The sequence below is a fragment of the Anas platyrhynchos genome, chromosome 3, assembly GCF_047663525.1.
Source record: "Anas platyrhynchos isolate ZD024472 breed Pekin duck chromosome 3, IASCAAS_PekinDuck_T2T, whole genome shotgun sequence".
Classification (NCBI taxonomy): domain Eukaryota; kingdom Metazoa; phylum Chordata; class Aves; order Anseriformes; family Anatidae; genus Anas; species Anas platyrhynchos.
Window position 1 is genome coordinate 82,780,394 of NC_092589.1, and position 18,477 is coordinate 82,798,870.

Sequence of the window (18,477 nt, forward strand, 5' to 3'; positions counted from 1 at the left end):
GCTGGTGGAAAGAGTATGAGGAGAGAGGAGCATAAGAAGAATAACTGGAATTAACTGGACCATGTAGTAGCTGTCACAATTAAGATGTCTCCAAACTGTGTGCACAATAGCACGAGGAAAATTCAGAACAAAAAAAGCAGAATCAGTAGAGCCCCGTGTTAACTATTTTACTTTGCTGATAGTTTACTTAGTGCTGAATTTAGGCTATTTCAATTTACGTTGCCATGGGAAGACAGTGTGAAATTTTTGTCTCTAAGTGTCCTATGATGATTATGGAGAACCTGTCTCCCAGCTATGGATTTTTAGAATTCTGACTTGTAATTCTGTAATTAAGGATGGGAAGTTCATCTACTCCTCAAAATATGTGAGGGAGAGGCAGCCAGTCTAGACAAAACATCATTCCTGTAGATTTCAATCATTTACACCCCAGTAAAAATCCCCTGACTGAGTTTTGTTTTTGAAGGCTCAGAAGGATTTATAAGGATTAGAAAGATCCTAAATGAAGCCACTGTCCGTGCAGTCAAACAGTGAATTGGATGGAGCTGTCTGTGTTCCCAAAGTAGCAGCTACTAAGCTTTTTTTTCTTTCTTTTTTTTTTTTTCTACGTTTTTTTTTTCTTTCTTTACTTTTACCAAGCTCTAGCATGCTTTGCTAGAGCTGTGCTTTCCAAAGAGGTGGGTCAGGTGTTTGCCCTCTGTATGCCAGTTTCCCCAAGTCTGCCTCTTTCTTGCAGCATGATAATGGTGAGAATCATGATTCAGTCACTTGCAGTCATCATAAATATTTTGCCTTATATGTATTACCTTTACACCAGTGAAGTGTACTTCTCATCCTCTTGTACTTATAAGGTTTTATTTTTTTTTTTGGTCTTGAATATGTATTTTCTTTCGAGCAATTCAAGGCGGAGAAAATTGGGGAAGGGAGCAATGTTTGTAGTACAATCTAGTTCTGTTTTGATCTTATCTGTTTAGTCACAGTTTTGACAGTCCTGCTGTTCCATTCAAGTTACATTTGCTAATAATAATAATAATAAAAAAAAGAAGCACGGAGCTATATTTGTATCTTCTGTTAGGCCTTGATGTTTATGCATGGAAAACAAACTCGCTTCCTTTGTTGATTCATACATATATGAATTTATTATCAGTGGTTTTCTTTTTTTGAAAAAGGAAATACAAATAATTAAATACTTGTCTTAAGCAGTCCTTTAATAAGTCTGATTCCCAAACCATTTTTGTTCTGTGCTAAAATCAAAGCAATATTCCGTTGTATAAGCTGACAACATATAAATAGTAATTATGTTCTTGCAACACATTGGTTGAATTAATAAAACTGAACTAATGTCACACGCTGTACCTCATGGGTGCAAATACACATTTTAGAAACCATTTTGAAACTGCTTAATTCCTTGCCATTAACACGTTATTTTTGAACATCTGAGGGGAAAAAAAGTTAGGAAAAACCAATTTTAAATTGTGTTTTCAGTTTAGAATAATTGTCTTATCTTTTGTGTATTAGAGATGAAAAATTTTGGAGTCATAATCCTCCGAGGTTTTTCAGTTCTCTAATACTTTCTGTCCTGTTTTTAAAAGAAAACTTCATCATAAGTGGGGAAAAAAAAATGTTAGCTGATTGAACATAGTAATAATCTTATTTGGAGAATGAAACAGCACCTCCGGATTGTTTTTATGTAGGAGCTATCTATATCAAAAAAATCGCAGCATCTATAAAACCCCAGTCAGAGGAACTACGTGCCAGGCCATTAATATTAAATGCGAAATATTTGACTGCAGGGTCTTCAGAAAACGGGAGAACTAATAATGGGCTTTAGCTGGAAATGCAGATGTCAGCTGCGGGTGCCTTGAATTGTCAATAATAATGCTAAACACAGGGTAGAATATCAGCCTGTGCTTATTCTTTATTCTTCTCTCAAAATCATTAAAGCTAAGACAGTTGTGACATATGTTCTGCTATGGCTCAATAAGTGAGGACGTGCGCAGAACGTATATGCGTGTCTGTGCTGAATAATTCATGGTGAAGGTATTGCTCTGGGGAAGCAAACAGAACGGGCTTTGCTGGCAGGTAGGCTTTGAACCATATCTCATAAAGGAAGAGAATAAATATTCTCGGTTTGTCCTGGACCAAGCTGCTTATCAACAGTGTACACATTATTTCTCTTTTTACTCCGGTTGCGTCGGGGAGAAGCTGGATAAATATCAAATTCTAATAGGAAGTGTTTTTATGGGATTTAGCACCTACAGACCCCATTTTATCTGTGCTACGTCCGTCTATCCGTGGAAGGACTTTCCATGGAAAGCTCACCAAATTTTCCGAGCTGTCACCACAAGGTCAGCCTTAGAGGCTGGAGGAAGGCAGACTTGCAGCTGGTGGATGCCAGGAGCTGCTCAGATGCCCCCTTTCTCCTTCCCAGAGAGAGGGGCCCAAAGTGGGGCATGCAGCAGAAACCCTGTTATCCTGACAGACCCCTCTCAGTGGTTCCTGCCATCTTCCTCTGTTTGCTGACTTGGGGTGTAAGTCACTCACCAGCCCTCGTAGCCATGAGATCCCAATTTCAACACAGACGTCTCTGTGGGCCCGCAGAGGGGCAGGAGCTACAATTTAGGCACCCCTCATGTACCAGGGCAGAACCCGACACCTGACCAAATTCCATCTTCCAGCACCCGTTTGAAGGAACCTGTTGGGATTGTGATTTTTTTTTCTTTTTAGCTCCTTTTGGCAAATAAATTGCCCTTCCCCCAGTCCCTTAAGAGAATGGATGTTTAAGGAGTTGTACACTCAAATTTTCTCATATGTTTAGATGTATTTTGTCTCTGGTCCACTAGATTCTTGTGTGACCTACTGGTTATGGGTTCAAGTGAGAAATTCAACTACAATATTTTAAGTTAAAATCTTGAAAAGTTCAATCTTGTGTAGCTTCCAGATCTCATTAGAAGCCTTATTTTACGTTTTGAGGATGCATGGGAGACTGCGCTTATAATCAAAACGATTTTTCTCGGTGTCACATTTACTGCAAGCTGTGACCTTGTAGTGCAACGCACGGAGTTTCAACAGGTGAAAAAAAAAATAATTCGGGAAGAGGTGTTGAGTCAACAGCTGACTCCTCTCCCCAGGCTCTTCTCAACGATATTTTGCTCTGGAATGCATTTTAATCAGTGTGAGGGGGAAGTGTAACTTGCTAGCATAGACAGGAAACACATGCTACTTGTTAATTGGGTTTTACCCTGTGCTAGCAAATTTATTTTAGGATGGAAATGTCTGGAGCAGGGATTGCCGTCTCGGTACGTGTGCTGTTAGGTGGTGCTGCCCCTCATCCTTCCCAGAAGAGCAGAAACTTACACAGTGAAATAAAACCTCTGAAGTCGGAATGCTTAAATTAATAAAAACATTTCTGAATTAAAAACGTCATAGTATTTGGTGCCTGGGTTTTGACTATGAATGCATCGATGTCTTGTTTTTGGAGAACTTTATGCACTAAATCATCTCATCCTGGTTTTGTCAAGGTCTGCAAATTATTTCTTGCAGCCTACACTGCCCTCCTACTTGTGTGCTAAACGCTAGGGTTTTACCATTTGAATATTTGGGCCAAATATGTTCTATATAACCAATTTTTTTGTGTGATTATGGCAATTTCTGTTAACAGAGAAGCTGCCCTCCTGTCCCACTGTTGATTTTATCCAGCATATCCTTGCTTTGCGTTCAACGTTACGGTAGTTTTCTTGCTGCTACTATCCTGTACTTTGAGAAGAACGAAATGCTCCTTGACTTCTGGGCTTACTTGGCCGATGAAGAAATTGCTCAGCAGCATCACCCGGCTTCTCCCAGCTCGTATAAGCTGATGTCAGTCTCACTCCGACCTTTCGGTGATGGAGGCGAGTGGTAATGTCACAGTAACGCACCCTTCTGCTCAACAGGCTCCCAAATAAAAATAGGTGATCGGCAGAGCTGCAGGAAATAATTAGTTGCGAGTAGATGTGAGAAGTGAGAGGATTGTTTAAAGGAGAAGAAGGCGATTCAGCTGGTTCCTGGGGCACACGAAGTCATCTCAACTTTTAGTTTAACTATTAGGAGATGGAAATAAAAGTCAGTCGCTGTGCTAAATTTCTGAGTGAATCGTCGTAAGGAAGGCCTCTAAAAAGGCCTCACCAGTGAGGGGAGGGTGAGGCTCATCCATCTAATATCTGTCGACCAGGAAAGGGAGGGTTTTTCCAAGTGTTTTTTTGTATGTCTGTGAAGTAGAGTGGCAAAACGAGGGATGATCTCCTGTAAATAACCTTCCTGTGCTGGTTACTGCTCGTAGCAGCATGGATGCAGGAGTTTGTGCCTCGCTGCTGTGGAAGTGGCTCACCTCACTGAAACTAATGTGCAGATTTCCAAGCCTCCTGATGCTCATTTACTCTGAATGATGCCCACAGTGTGTTCTCATCACCATCTCATGTTCCAAACACAATCAGCTCCATTAGCAGCCATTATTCATCTGACAAATGTGTGTTTTGGATGCTCATACTGACTGGTGCAATGCACCAAACGTACCAACAGCAATGTGAAGTTCCTGGTTTAGATCAGATCTGGAAAGGTCAGAGCATGCTACCGTGAATCAGAGAAGAGCTTTTACCACCTTTTAGTTGACTGAGCCATCCCGTGTTTTGCAGGTTTCTGCAGCCACTGTATATTGACACGACTTCCAGCTGCAGCTCTAATTTTCTCTATTCTGTGATATAATTAATGCTTCTTGCAAAACATCAATAAAGTACATTTGAAGCAGTGGTTTTGCTTAACTCTGTAAATTGCATTGTTGTAGGTTTTTACCCTTCTGTGACCTTTGATTTCATTAACTTCTTTCAACCTGAGACAAGGGCTTGAAAAACGAATGCTTGACCAAAATGTGTATGTTCAATTAAGGAAAAAAAAAATGTATCTGGGTGGTTCTAAATGCTATATCAGGCAAACTTACTGTTCAAATAATTTGGTGTCTGTTTTTAATGCTGATTTTTGTAACTTGGCAGGGACAGCCGGTTGGAGACTGTGATTTTAATGTTCGGCTTGCCTGTATAGAAAAAGAGATTATCTTTCCCCGACATGAAAAAATGAAGACTGGTCTTATTGACAAAGCACAGGAACCATTCAGTGTTCGGAACAAGCCATTTTTTGACATCTACGCTTCAAGAAAGGTAAACTTGATTTTAGTTGTTTCTTTTGGGGTGGAGAAGGCAGCAATGCAGTGTTGGGTATAGGTTTTCCCTTACCATTTCTTTTAGCTTTCTGCAAATTCCTCTTCTAACCAATTACTCAGCAAGTTTTTTGGGAGGTGATGACAGTTTGGGATACTCTAAAAAGTGGTTTTAAACTGACTATTCCTTCTGAATTCCTCTTTTCCTGTGTTTAAACCTTCGGCAAAACCTAATTCTTGAGTTTCATAATATTGAATGACAACATCAAAGTTGTTAATAATTAAGTTTGAAATTCCTCTGAGCTTAAGGGAATGCCTGAGAGCTATGCTATGGATGCTATTCTCCTTCATAGGTAAGAAAGTAACTCTTTTTGCTTCCAGTTCCCATTTGGCCATAGGATAAGAGTCATGAATTGTGCTTGGGCTGCCACTTCATGTTCAGCAGCGATTACTAAGAGCCCATGCTAGTGAATGCCTCCACGCTTTACTTATTAAAACACCGCCCTAGGTCTTCTGAAGGAAAGCATATGACTTGCAAATATATACGAGTTTCTATCTTTCATTATGCACTCTTTTCTTCAGCACAGAAGTATCCTAACATTCTGTAAAATATTTTTATTCTCTTCTGTGAATTAAATTGCTCACGGATAATACTTTGATCTAGAGTAACTAGTTTTGCTAAGCACTGCTGTTAAAAGTGGTCCCATGCCTCATCGGTGCAGACCACTGAACACCAAATTGGTGCCTTCCATTTGCTTTTGTCACTTCTTGAGCCTGTAGCAGGTAACAGATCTTGCCCCAAGAGAGGCAGTAATGGAATCCTGGTGAACTGATAGGTGGCTGAAAACTAAATAAAGAGATACAAGTTGGACTTGCTAACAACCTGGCAGAGCAGCAGTCTCGGCGAAGTTTGTCATGAACAATTCTATCAGAAAGGTTGTGTGGATAAAACACTGTAAATGTTTTGATAACTTCTCTGGATGTGTGTGGTTGATTTTTTGGATCATCTATGTAAAATAATATTTTCAGCATCGTGAATTCGAAGTAAATCTTTGATAGGAAATAAAAGGCTTTCAAAGGAAGTAAAATTTGTCTAGGACGTAATTTCAAGCTTGAAATTGAAAGGAACTAGTACAAAGGGAACGAGTTAAAAATGTGTTTCTTACCTAAATTTATAGTCGCTTGAAGTGTTCTGGAGTTGCAGGTTATTTAACCTCATTTAAAAATCATGGGAGATCATGCCTGGAAGCATTCCTAGAAAGCTCTCTGGGTAAAACATATCTATAGTCAAAGCTCTGGCTAGGTATATCTAATCATTGTTTTACAGATGAAATTGTTAAATGCTGACAGCCTATCTGTTAGGAGTTGGTTCCTGTTAAGAGGTAAAGTTCAAAATTCATCAAAATATACTTTGTACTGCAGCTCTGTGAGGTACAGCTTAGAACCAGCCAAACGATGGCTACTGAAATGATCATCTGCTTCCCAGAAAGAGTAGGAAATGAAAATTATGCTTAAGTACTTTCTTTTTCCTATCTAAATGAGGTTTCTTAATTGTCCATGTATTGGATTTTAATAATTCTGACTGCAGCATTGTTTGAAGTCAGCAAAGAAATGATGATGTTTACTGCTCTTTCTCTTCCTCTCCCAACCCTTGAGTACAAATTCCTCAAGATAGTGACTATCTCATTACCCACCAGTAAAACATCAAATATATTGGTGAAGAAAATGAAATTATACAGGACTAGAATTTGTTTCATAATAAATTAATAATTGCTTTTGACACTAATGCTTGGGCAAGAGTTTCTTTTTCTTTTTATGCTTCTCTTTGCCATGAGGTTTGATTAACTTGTGAATTATGGAGTGAAACAGTTTTCTGGCTAGTTTTCTTAGTCCTTTTTTTTAATTATTATTAAAGAATGTTACTGAATGGAGCAGTTAGAGATACACAGAGAGAGCAGGAGAAGGACAGTTACCTGGCAGTGCAGAGCAAGTTGGTTCTTTTATTCTTGTTTTAATTATTTCAAACATTTATGATTCACTTACTCTACACACATAATAGACGAAATTGGTAAGAAAATAAAGCAAGTAAGAATAATGTTGTGGGTTTTATTGAAGTGCATGTTATGAAAGATTGTTTTTTATTAACAACAACAAAAGAATTGTTTCAGTGGCTCTCTTTTTGTCACATAACTTCAAATGATAGTAAAATTCAATAATGGCTTTGCACAACAGTTACATGGCACTTTTCTTTCTGAGGGCTCCTTTTCCTCTGAGGGTTTTGCTGCTTTTTATAAGCAATGATACACCTTTGAAACAGATACAGTAGTGAAGTAGTGGTTTAAGAGCAGGGCATCTGAAAATGTGAAAGATGGGTCTCTTTGCTTTTTGTTACTTATCTGAAACTTTTAAGAAGCATTGTTTGAAGACAGCAGTAAGTCTGCAGTACCAGATAAAACCATAAGGACATTGCAATCTGCGTTTCAGGTTATGATGCAGTTCAATGAACAAATTCTCACCCCAAAGCGTTATCGCCTTAAAATCATCTTTGAGATAATACTGTCTGGATGTTTTAAATTTATTGGGGTATTTAGGTTTATTGCCTCTTTTGAGGGGATGGGAGTGGTGATTTTTTTTTTTTTTTGAGGTGACAACCAGGGCAGGCTCTAAAGCTTTAATGCATTTTGAATTTGAAATAACCATAGGCTTTTATGTTTTATTTTTGTATAACATATGGGGTATGTTTTAAGCAATCTTTGTCCTGATTTGAAGTGACTGCTGTATAGTGAAATGAAAAATAATAATTAAAAAAAAAAAAAAAAGAACAACTAATGAGGCTTTAATTCTGGTTATTGTTTTCAGTAAGAAAGTTTTATGTTGATCTCCAAGTGTTGTTTGTACAGCCTGTTATAACTGTAGGGAATTTCAGGTAGCACTGCCAGCATCAATGAGGAGTTGTATCTAAGGCAATACTGATAAATGCTTAAGGGAACTCAATAGATTAAAAATGTATTTCAAATCAAATCTATTTCAAATATTGTTGCTATGTCAAAAATACAATTTTCATTTCATTAGGTCTGTGAACTTGATGAGCGTGTGATTCTCTAACACTGCCTTAGGATAATGACACAAGGGTGGCATCTTCCTACTCATCACAGCTTCGTGAACAGAATGCTTAATTACACGTGGTCAGAGCAGGCTATTGTTTAGAAGTGTTACCCTGTTCTGAAAAAGGACCATTTAAAAATAGTATCACTTTGCTGGAGATCTTTTTCCTGTGTTTATTCAGTCCTCTCTGCAACTATAGCAACAAGTGTACTCACAGCTATGAACACCTCATTAGCGTAGCGGAGAGAACAGGCTGGGTTTCTGTAGCATCAATGACAAATGTCTTGGTAGGGTTTACCAACTCTGTGTTCAGCACAGCAAGGGTCTGGAGAGAGCCAGGGAATTCCTCCTAGCTGCTAAATCTGCTCATGCTCCGACTGACTCAGCATATCCATCAATCCATCTCCAGAGACGGTGGCAGTTGAGTGAACGCTAAAGGACAGACAAAGGGGACCTACTCAGGTAGATCTTTTCCTTCTATTTAATTAGCTGTTTGGCTTGTTCTTCTCCGAGAACAGCAGAGTCCTTTCTTCTTGGGATCAAACAGGTTCCTTGCTTTCTTGATCAGAGGTCCTTAAAGATTGGCACCCTTGCGGGATCTCAGGAGAAGTGTGTGTTTTCATAAGTGTGGGTTTCTTCCCTACACCCAGCTCTTGTGCTTCACGGACAGAAGACGTGGCTTCTCAGGTCACCCCCAGAGGGATCCTTCTTTTTGCACAGGGGGATCAAAGCACAAAGCAGCCTTTGGCCAGAGATGAGCTGGATCTCTGATTGCACCAGAATATTTGACTGCAAAAGTGGAAAGCCCATATCACTGGTCAGAATGCATCTTAGCAAGATTTGAGAAGCAAACGTAGCCTCTTTTAATGGCATTTTCATCACGTATATGTTCAACATAAAATCCCTTGGAGTATTTTGCGCAATTTCAGCAGGAGTTTTGCCATTCTTGACGTTTGCCTCAGGTACTATGTTTTGAAGGTGATCCTGCAGTTTATCAGGGACTAAAATTTAGCTTCTTAGCTAGGTGATACTTTATAATTGTGCCTTTTGAGTGACAAGCCAATGTACACTTTGATGGAAAAGAGGCTGGACATCCTTCATGTGCAGTACGTGTACGCATTCTGTAGTCCTACCTTCAGTCTTGCAAAATCCCAGATTATCAGAAGAAGATTTGGAGAGAGATGTGCCTTAAGCTTTGTACTCCTCAGGCAGCCTGAAGAGAAGCAGGGAATGTACGTACTGGGTGACTCAGATGTCTCAGTCTGAGTGCCTGGAGTAATAGGTATAAACAGGAGATTGTATCATCGGCAGTGTTGCTTGGATTTTCTTGTAACACAGCTGTCTTTTGCTTAGGGTCAAGAAAAGAATCAAGTGTACTTCTGAATTCCCTCAGCTGGAACCACACATCACATAGTTCTGTTTGGAGACGCTTCACTTTTTGAAATATGTTCCCTGGAAACAAATTTAAATCTCTCCAAAGTAAACATTGTTAGCCCTCTTTTCACAGCCTCACTCCATCAATCCTTTCTGGGGACTGAGTTAAGCTCCGGTGTTCCAGACTTAAAGCCAGTGCTGGCCATTCTTCTTCTTAATAATACCACGGATGGGTAACTGGCCGTGTGTTTGGGAGGATTGTAGGAAGAATACTGAAAAAAAAAAAAAAAAAAAAAAGGCCAGGAGTCTCAGCAATGTATTTAAAAGGTTTAGCCACTTACTCTGCTATTAGTTATACCAGGAGAAATGATGTTGCCACATAGGTTTAGTTATTTTCAGTGAAAATGTGAAAGTAATTACTTGAAACAGCAGTGAACTTTGTACGATGCTATACACTATGTCCAATAATGGAATAGTTCTTAAAGTTATGGATTTAGTGCTTTAATACCAGAGTTTGAAGGGTAATGGCTCTTCTTTCTGAATCTGAAAATCAATTTATTGTGAAATGAAATGCACTTTTAATGTTGCAGTTAAGAAGTATTATGGCAGCGTTCACAGTTTTGCCTTGGCATTTGTTGTTGGTACTAGGTCTTGGAAATGAGGGCTATATCTTTGCAATATTGTCTTCAACTTTGTTTTAAGATGTTTTGATGGACTTCTGCTTGCTCTTATTAAGAGAGGGGTTTGATGGTAACAGGAAGAAAAGAAAGAGAGAGAGATCCTGAGAATCTACAGCCTGCACCCAGGTGACTAAAAATGTTTCCTTAGCTGAACTTCGATACTGATGGAGGAAACAGTGTCACTAACTTGATCTGCTTCTATAATCAAAGAATCACTAAACACAGCTTAGTCTTTTAGTTTTTATGTTGCTGAAGCTGATCTGTAGTTCTTCTGCAAAGCTTTTCTGTGTGGGCAGTCACAACCTGGATGTCATTACCGAAGCCTAGTGTCCAGTGACTGCAGGGCTGTCTGGCAGGCTGTCCAGTGTCTAGCAGGGCTGGGAAAAAAAAAAGTTTCTTTCTGTATGGTCCCGTGGAGAATTGTGCCGATCTGCCTCAATGGAACAATAGGGCTAAAGGTTAAGCAATGACACAGGTCAAATGAACAACCTTTCTCAAATGCTAGCATGCCGTATATCAAGGAGTTGTCAGTTCTTAGACTATTATCTGATCTTAAAATGACAGCTGGTCCTGGAGGGATTAGGATGAAGGTGAGTAACCCCTGCTAGAAGATTAAATGGTCTAGGGTCTTCTTGAAAGTTTTCAGTCAAATCTGTGAACTGACAGACTTTGTACCCCTGCTTTTCCTGGGTTTTTGTTTGTTTAATTTTGTTTTGTTTATGTTAAGGTTTTGTGCTGTGGGTTTTTTTGTTTTTTGTTTTTTTGACATTTTGGATTTTCATTTTTATTCTGGGGGAAACTGCCTTTGTTGTGGTTAGGAAACAGACTGTTTAAAAAAGTTGTACCAATAAAAAAAACCACAGCCACTGTTGAGGTGGTATGCTTGGGAAAGCTAAGAGGCTATGCACCACTCTGATGATGAAGAAGGTTATAGGAGTACATGACTTGCTGATGTTGGAGTGACGTGTTTTTGCAAGTGAGACAGCAATATCCACTATTTGTGTGGTAAAAGTCAATCAGATGAGGGCCTGAAAAAGGCAGAATACGTGGATGTAACTCACTTCTGCCTGACTAGAGAGCTGCTAGCTCAGAACTGACTGTGAACGACCTCAGAGCCCCGTCTGGTGTCACCAAGTAGCCTGTGGACAAAAAAAACTGGTGAAGGTTTGCAGAAATGGGATAGAAGCTGAAAAAAAATCAGTGGTAGGAATGGCAGCAGCAGAAGTGTCAAATAATCTGTGTATTTATTGGGCATTTTGAATCCCGTATCTAGGTGGAGAGAGCATGGTACCATCTGGAGGGGGTTTTGTGCCAAGAAGACTTGTTTCCTCTGCTTTTGTTTTTGTTTTCTGTGCCTTAAGGAGTAGCTTAATCGGCTCACCTTCCAATCCTGCATTTCCTCACCCAGAGCTGGCAGTCGCTTGGTGATGTCTGGCCTACACCATAGCCCTCGCTCCATCTGTTAGGTTCCAGGTTTTTGGCCTGGTTACCATCTCACTTCCTTTTAATTATCCCCTAACCCATCTCCACCTCTACCATTTTGTTTCTATTTGCTTTTATTTCTTTACTCTGTACGTTTCTTCCTCACTTAGCCCCGCTCCACCATGAAAATCAGAAGTCAAATGTAAGAGCAGCAGTGCCTCACTCCACTCCCAGAGGCTTTTGTGCTGGTGGCTGTTCTCACTCAAATCATCCCAGTGCTTTTCTTCCCGTAAATACATGTAAAGGTCGACCCAATGAGACTAGTAAACCACTAGTGAATGAGAAGCTGGAAGGATGCTGCCTCATTTATTTTAGGATGCAAAATCTTCAGCTGGCAGCTGTCCTATATCCCAGCGTGTAGTCCTTCAGACTGACTTCTCAAAAGGATCTATCCTGTGAGTTTTAAAGGTAAGGACAACAAACCAGACCAAGTGGGAGCTTTGTAAATTTTAATGTGCAGTAAACAACTGAACTGTGGCTCTTGAGCTGGATGTAGATTGCTACCACTTAAAATTCAGCACTTGAACTGGAGCTGTTTCATGCAGCCAGCTGCAGCCCTAGGGTGACGATGGGTCCTGCTCAGTGAGAGTAATTTCTGGCTGTAGGAGCATGAGGGTAAGCAGGGACGCTGTAGGCCAGGACTGGTGAGGTTTCCAGCTGCCTCTGGGTGTTCTTTTGCTGTCTGCAGTGCAGAGAAGGGGCAATTTTCTCCATTGCATAGCCCGTCAGGTTGGGGCTTTGGCACCAGTGCTTGGGCCTTCTTCCTTAACCTGCTCCAGCTGTCAGTGCATTATCAGATATTTCTAAGTCTGAGAGAATTATTAAATAGTTAGTTTTCATCTCAAAAGCTACATACCTGTTAAAGCAAGGAATATACTTCTTTTTCTGTCATATTTCAGTATCGTTCTAGATTAGTCTTTGGTTTCCCTCTCCACTGGGCCTGCATAAAAGTACTTTGTCATTCACACTGTGGTCCTGTAAAACTTTTTAATGCTTTTTTTCCCTCTTTTTTTTTTCTCCTCTCTCCACATCTCAGGCATCTTCCTGAGAGGTGTTTTTACGTCAGAGTGAGCCATGCTTTTGTGATTAAATGCTACCACCTCTTTGTCACTGTTTGTGAATTTCAGTGGAAGTATTTATTCCATTGTAAGGCATAGCTCAGGTGGTCAAAATCTTCAAATCTTACTTCTGTGATCAAGATGGACTTCATGGTCTGTTCTCAGTATCAAACAATTCCTAAACTCTTCTTATCTGGTTTAGACTACCTCTGGTGATATCAAATAGAAACATGCTATATATTGAACCTTTAAATTAAGGAAGTTTTAAGGATGGACAGGGACTCTTTACTCATGTAGATAATGATAGGAGAAGGGGAAATGGTCTTAAACTAAAAAAGGGTAGGTTTAGATTATACATTGAGAAGAAATACTTCACCTAGAGGGTGGTGAGGCCCTGGCACAGGTTGCCCAGAGAAGCTGTGGATGCCCCATCCCTGGAGGTGCTCAAGGCCAGGCTGGATGGGGCTTTGGGCAAGCTGGGCTGGTGGGAGGTGTCCCTGCCCATGGCAGGGGGCTGGAACTGGGTGGGCTTTGTTTTTTCTTTTTGTAGTATCAGATATCAGGTTCATAAAGCAGCTCATGGACTGTATCTCCCCTTGAAAACCTACTTAGTTCCCACAAAACCGTGTGGAGGGCCCAGGTGAGGGAAAGGCTTCACTGTGGAGGTCTTGTGTACTGCCCAAAGCCTGGCATAGCAGATAAGTAAAATCAACTTTGATTTCTTTGCTCAAGGAACAGAAGCTGGAAGGGTAACGGTGTCAAAAGCCAGGTTGTCCAGGTTTACACCAAAAGGTTTTAAGTCATGCTAGAAAAAAAAAAAATTGTCTGTGGCTAACTCTTAGCCTCCTTGCTCTGATGGAGCCCTTGAGGAGATCCATTCATGACCAAGAATCTGTGTTCATTTCCTAGAGTTAACAAAAGAGGATTAGGCTACTTGCTTTTGATTATTATTATTTGTGATGTTGAAGATCAAGGATAATATTTCAGCATAGCATAATTTTGGTTTGAGAAAAAGGGAAACCTTTTTTTTTTGCTTTTGATTGAAGAAATCATTCACACATCAGTTACGTTTTTTGGGAAATGACCTAGTGAAGTTAAAACAAACACTCTTCAGTATTTTCCTGAAGGGCTATTTTCTTAACTAGTGGACCATGCTAGTGGTACAAGTTAAATTAATATACAGCAATGCAGATGTGGAATATGTAATTAAATTCTGACTCTTGAAACTTTAGTGTGGGAAAGAAAACACTGAAACTACCAGAAAAATAAGAGCATATGGATGAAGCATTGTATTTGGTGCACAATGAGCAGTACATGTTTTGGGCAATGGAAGTCATACAGCTGTAGGAGAAATGCCTATAGATGTCTGACTGACTTCTGCTTTCAGTTTTGTGATTTATGACCAAAACTGGGAAAATGCAAATCCGTTCGGACCTAATTACTAGTTGGTATCCCGGTATGGAGAACGGAATTGGGATATCTGCTGTCCTCTGAATTAGCCAGAGGACTCAGCTGTGGTGACTGAGTGGGTCACTCCACTCATTAATTGAGGGGCAACTGTTTAATATTGTCCGCTGGAGCACTTCACAGCCTGTCACTTTCCCGAGCTGCCTCCTGGCAATATGCTCCGTAGGGAAGCCGTCAGGCTGCTCCTGTTGGAAGGGTTTGCTGGAGACGTGCGTTTAATTTGGATAAAATGAATAAAAGCACAAAGAAAATGGTAAAGGTGGGGGGTGAAATTTAAAGCAGTTTGTTAGGATGCGAGGTTGCAAGGCATCCCTGCTAGCTCTTCTTTTTCTTGTGGTATGCCCAATGTTGCAAAAATAATTCCTGTGCAAAATTAATCTTTTTAATTCAGAAATATTAAAATTGGAGCATTTTACTTTTACGGCCGTAACATGGCAAGTTTTAATTCAACTTTGTAGCAAATTAAGCCCTCAAGTGCCATTGTGTAGCCGAAGAATCAGATGTTTTTAAATATCCAGAATATAATGTTAAATCTTAATGTTTGTGTTGCAGTCATCGCGCTGGGGCCCCGTGGAATACACTGGCCCACTTTGAAGCAGGCATCGCAACAGTAAATGTACAAAAGACTTTGTATTCATGAATATCCATTTTATAGTTAATTGAATTATTGTGTATACAAATTTGGCTTTGTTCAGGAGTCTTAGTGGGAATGCATAATAAAACATCATCCTTAATTATCTGATTTAATTAAAACGGGTCTGTCCAAGTTCTCGATAAGCAGAGATCGGATTATATTATAGCAGTTTACACAGGGGCTGGATAACAAATAAACCTTATCAGTTTTATAATGTTTGAAGATCATTTAGAGAACAAATTAAAATGTACTTGGCCACATTTGTAAGGCCTTGCACTCAATCCAATGTCACTTGTTCCTTTGACATCAGAAGAGCTTTTGACAGAAGCTGAATTTGATCAAAATGAGTACTGGGGAGCTTCTTGGCTATAGTGGGTGGGGAGACCCTTGCTCAGCTGAGGACGTAGGGTAAGGCAGACTACAGATTCTCTGCCATGTCTATGTTTGGTTGCATATGTGTTCATCTGTACACATGTACATCATGTGGAAATAGCTCTAAGAATTTTCTAACGGCACCTGTGAAACCTCTTCCAGCCCCAGCAGGACTCCAGTGTCAGGCAGCTGTGCTCTCCCAGGTACGCAGGATGTGTTGACACCTCCTCACCATCATCACTCGGTGGGGGAAGGTGTTGTGGACCAAGTCCTAAGCCCTAAAAGAAGGAACTGAATTGCTTCTCAGGTTGAAACAGAGAACTGGAAAGAGCACAATAAATTAAATGGATAAGCTGTGCAATATACACCCCTCTATTTCATCAGGTAAAATATGCTTGAAAGACCATTGCTGTTCGGCAGCAGCATTCCTTCCTAGCCTTGAGAGTGTTTATCCCATTTTGAAGCTATCACAAAAGTCAATTAAACTTTCTCGTAGCAGCCTATTTCTCTTATTTGAAAGAAGCATTTGGAAACATCTTAGTTAATTGATGTCAATTTCTCAATTGTGCTTCTGAGAAGAGATTGACAGGGAGAAATGCCTAATGCTTATTTTGAATTCAGTAATGCAGATGTGCTGTCAAATTAAGCATTAGCACACACAGCGCTCGTGTTATTCTTGGGTATTGTTTTGAATATATTAGGTGCGTGACCTTTGGATTTGCTCACTCAGAAGCAGCAAACTGGTGGTAGCTCAGTGGCACACTTGTGGTCTACTCTCTACTTTTTTTTTTTTTTTTTTAAAGTCTCCCTGTGCAAATAAGGAGCACAGCCTACAGCCAGCATTAGTAGCAGCTGTAGAGAATGCAGTTAATAGGGTAGCTGTAAAACCAAAACCAGATTAAAAAATGCAACCAGCAAGCATGTTTCCTCCTTCCTTCCCTTTCCCCTTTCCCTTCTCCCTCCCCACCCCCATGTACGTTTTATTGTTGTTCACTACAGCATTTTTTTTGTTCCTTTGGGACTGGTTAATGAACTCAACAGTGTGGTGGTTTCACCTTCTCCATGTCAGAGGTTGCATCCCATCACAGACTGCAGTAACTTGCAGCTAATCTTACATCTGGAAAATGCTTGTCTTTACATCTCATAGAGGGGGGGCTAGAGAAGATGAAGCAGGCTTCGGATAAGGTACATGGGCTCTCTTGCTTTAAGTCCTCTCTGAAAGAAGCAGCCTGTAACAATCCTTTGTGAAACCAGCAGCAGCTCTAACAGGCCAGTCTATGGGATACTTGTGTTTGTTTTTTTTTGGTCTGTTTTTTCAGAAGAAACAAAGAATGTAGGTACTGTTGGTTGCATCCTTGTCTGCAAAATTATAGGGGCAAATGGTGAAGGAAGAAGCTGTTGCTGTGGTTCTTTGAATTACAACGTTATTTATGTTCTGTGGCCTACTAGCACCAAATCTTAGAGGGTTTGGCTTCGATGTGAAGGCATCAAGGAATTTTGGGAGCCCTACACGTCCTGCTCTTAGCCACAAAATAGAGCTAAAGCATGGAGCTGAAGTACAAAGCAAAAATCATGTTAGTGGCAGCCTTGAATCTTCGGTCTTTCAGCTTCATCTGCTGTCTGGATGAGAGCATATTTACATTACGTCTGAAGGGCTGTTGTAGCTGTGAGGTAAATAAATATTTCTTTCTGCATTGCTGCTGAATGTCTAGGTTTAGAGCAGAGGAGAGTAAACCCAGATGGAATGAGGTCAGTCTCCTTCCTCTCTGTGCATGCACCTGCCCATCGCCTCTTCATGTTACTTCAGCCTTGCTGCTCCTGCTGGTATTAGTACAGAGCTGCTGAGGGTTCAGTGCGGTGACCAGGTGAGCTCTTACAATAGCAGGGCCGCTCCTGTCACACAGCAAGAGCTGGGAATGGGATGTGCCTGGGAGAGGTGGCTGCTGGTGAAGCTGGACACCCACAAAGGGCTGGGAAACCCTAGCAAGTGAGCAAAAAGATTTCTTGTAGTTACCTGTAATTACAACAAGCAGGGCACTGTCAGTAAGTATTTTCTCATGGAATATAAAATCCACTTTCATTATCTTCTAGCATTATTTTGCTGCACGAGTCATTAGTTAGGGCCACATGCCCTTGAATACCGTGACTGATGCTCTAAAGGGTAAAGTACTGTATTCAGTACAAGACAGCGCTCCTAAGGGTCATGAAGGACTGTAGAGAGGACAATGCATCAATTCTTGCAACAGATTTTTTTTCTCCTCTTGCAACAGAATTGTTCGTACTGGAGTGTGATCATACTGTGAGGCTAGATCCAGTACTAACACTCCTTTGGTCAAACTTGAAAATGATGAAAGCTTACCCTACACGCTTGCTTTCTGGGCAACAAATGTCCTATCTTGAGCAGGTGTTTTTTTGTGCTGGATTCTGGTCTAGTGTTCAAAATCACCAGCACAGCTCCCTTACGGACCTCTCAAAATGTCCTTCGGTGACCAGTCGTATCCACTCTGCTTTTGTTTGGACTCTTGGCTACTCCTGCCTGGAACAGATGGCACTCACTTAAACTGACAAGCTGTGGGATAGCCGAGCATTACTAATAAAACCTATCACATGTTAAACTTGACCTGACATTAATCAAGTTTTGAATGCTACAAATGATTCATGGATAATAATTAGTCTCTTGATCATATTAGTGAACATCAGTCTCACATTGCTCCCATTATCCCCTTTCATTCTTATAGGGAACAAATCCATTGCAGTAATTAGGTGTTTTTAATGTCTTTTGAGCCAAAATGTTCTGTATGATTAACTTGGCAAAGAGGTTATTTTTAGTCTTTTAGTCTTGCAGTAGGCTTGGTTTCGGAGCTTCTACTAAATTAACAAACTGAAAGGCTCTTCGTAAAATAGTATTTTATAAAAAGTATTTATTTTTTAATCTTAAAAAATGAGAAAATTCCCATGGTTCTTTAGACAGTCATTTGGTATAATTTTCATCACAATATATTTGAGCTATTGCCACAGAATACACTTCAAAACTGCAGTGATTTTGTTAAATGGATGAGCCTTTGGAGTTTACTTTTATTCTTCCTGTTTAGTACCGAGTTACTGGTTAACGTAAAGTGC

The 18,477-nt window shown here is 40.2% G+C and overlaps 1 protein-coding gene across 3 annotated transcripts in view; it reads left to right on the top strand.

Moving 5' to 3' along the window:
• Positions 1-18,477, top strand: part of RNGTT (RNA guanylyltransferase and 5'-phosphatase) — a 184,231-nt gene that overhangs the window by 71,260 nt on the left and 94,494 nt on the right. For all 3 annotated transcript variants that reach the window (XM_038176904.2, XM_027454915.3, XM_027454920.3), the window contains exon 11: positions 5,022-5,186. In XM_038176904.2, the coding sequence (XP_038032832.1) occupies positions 5,022-5,186 (165 nt within the window). The remainder of the gene's footprint in view (positions 1-5,021; positions 5,187-18,477) is intronic.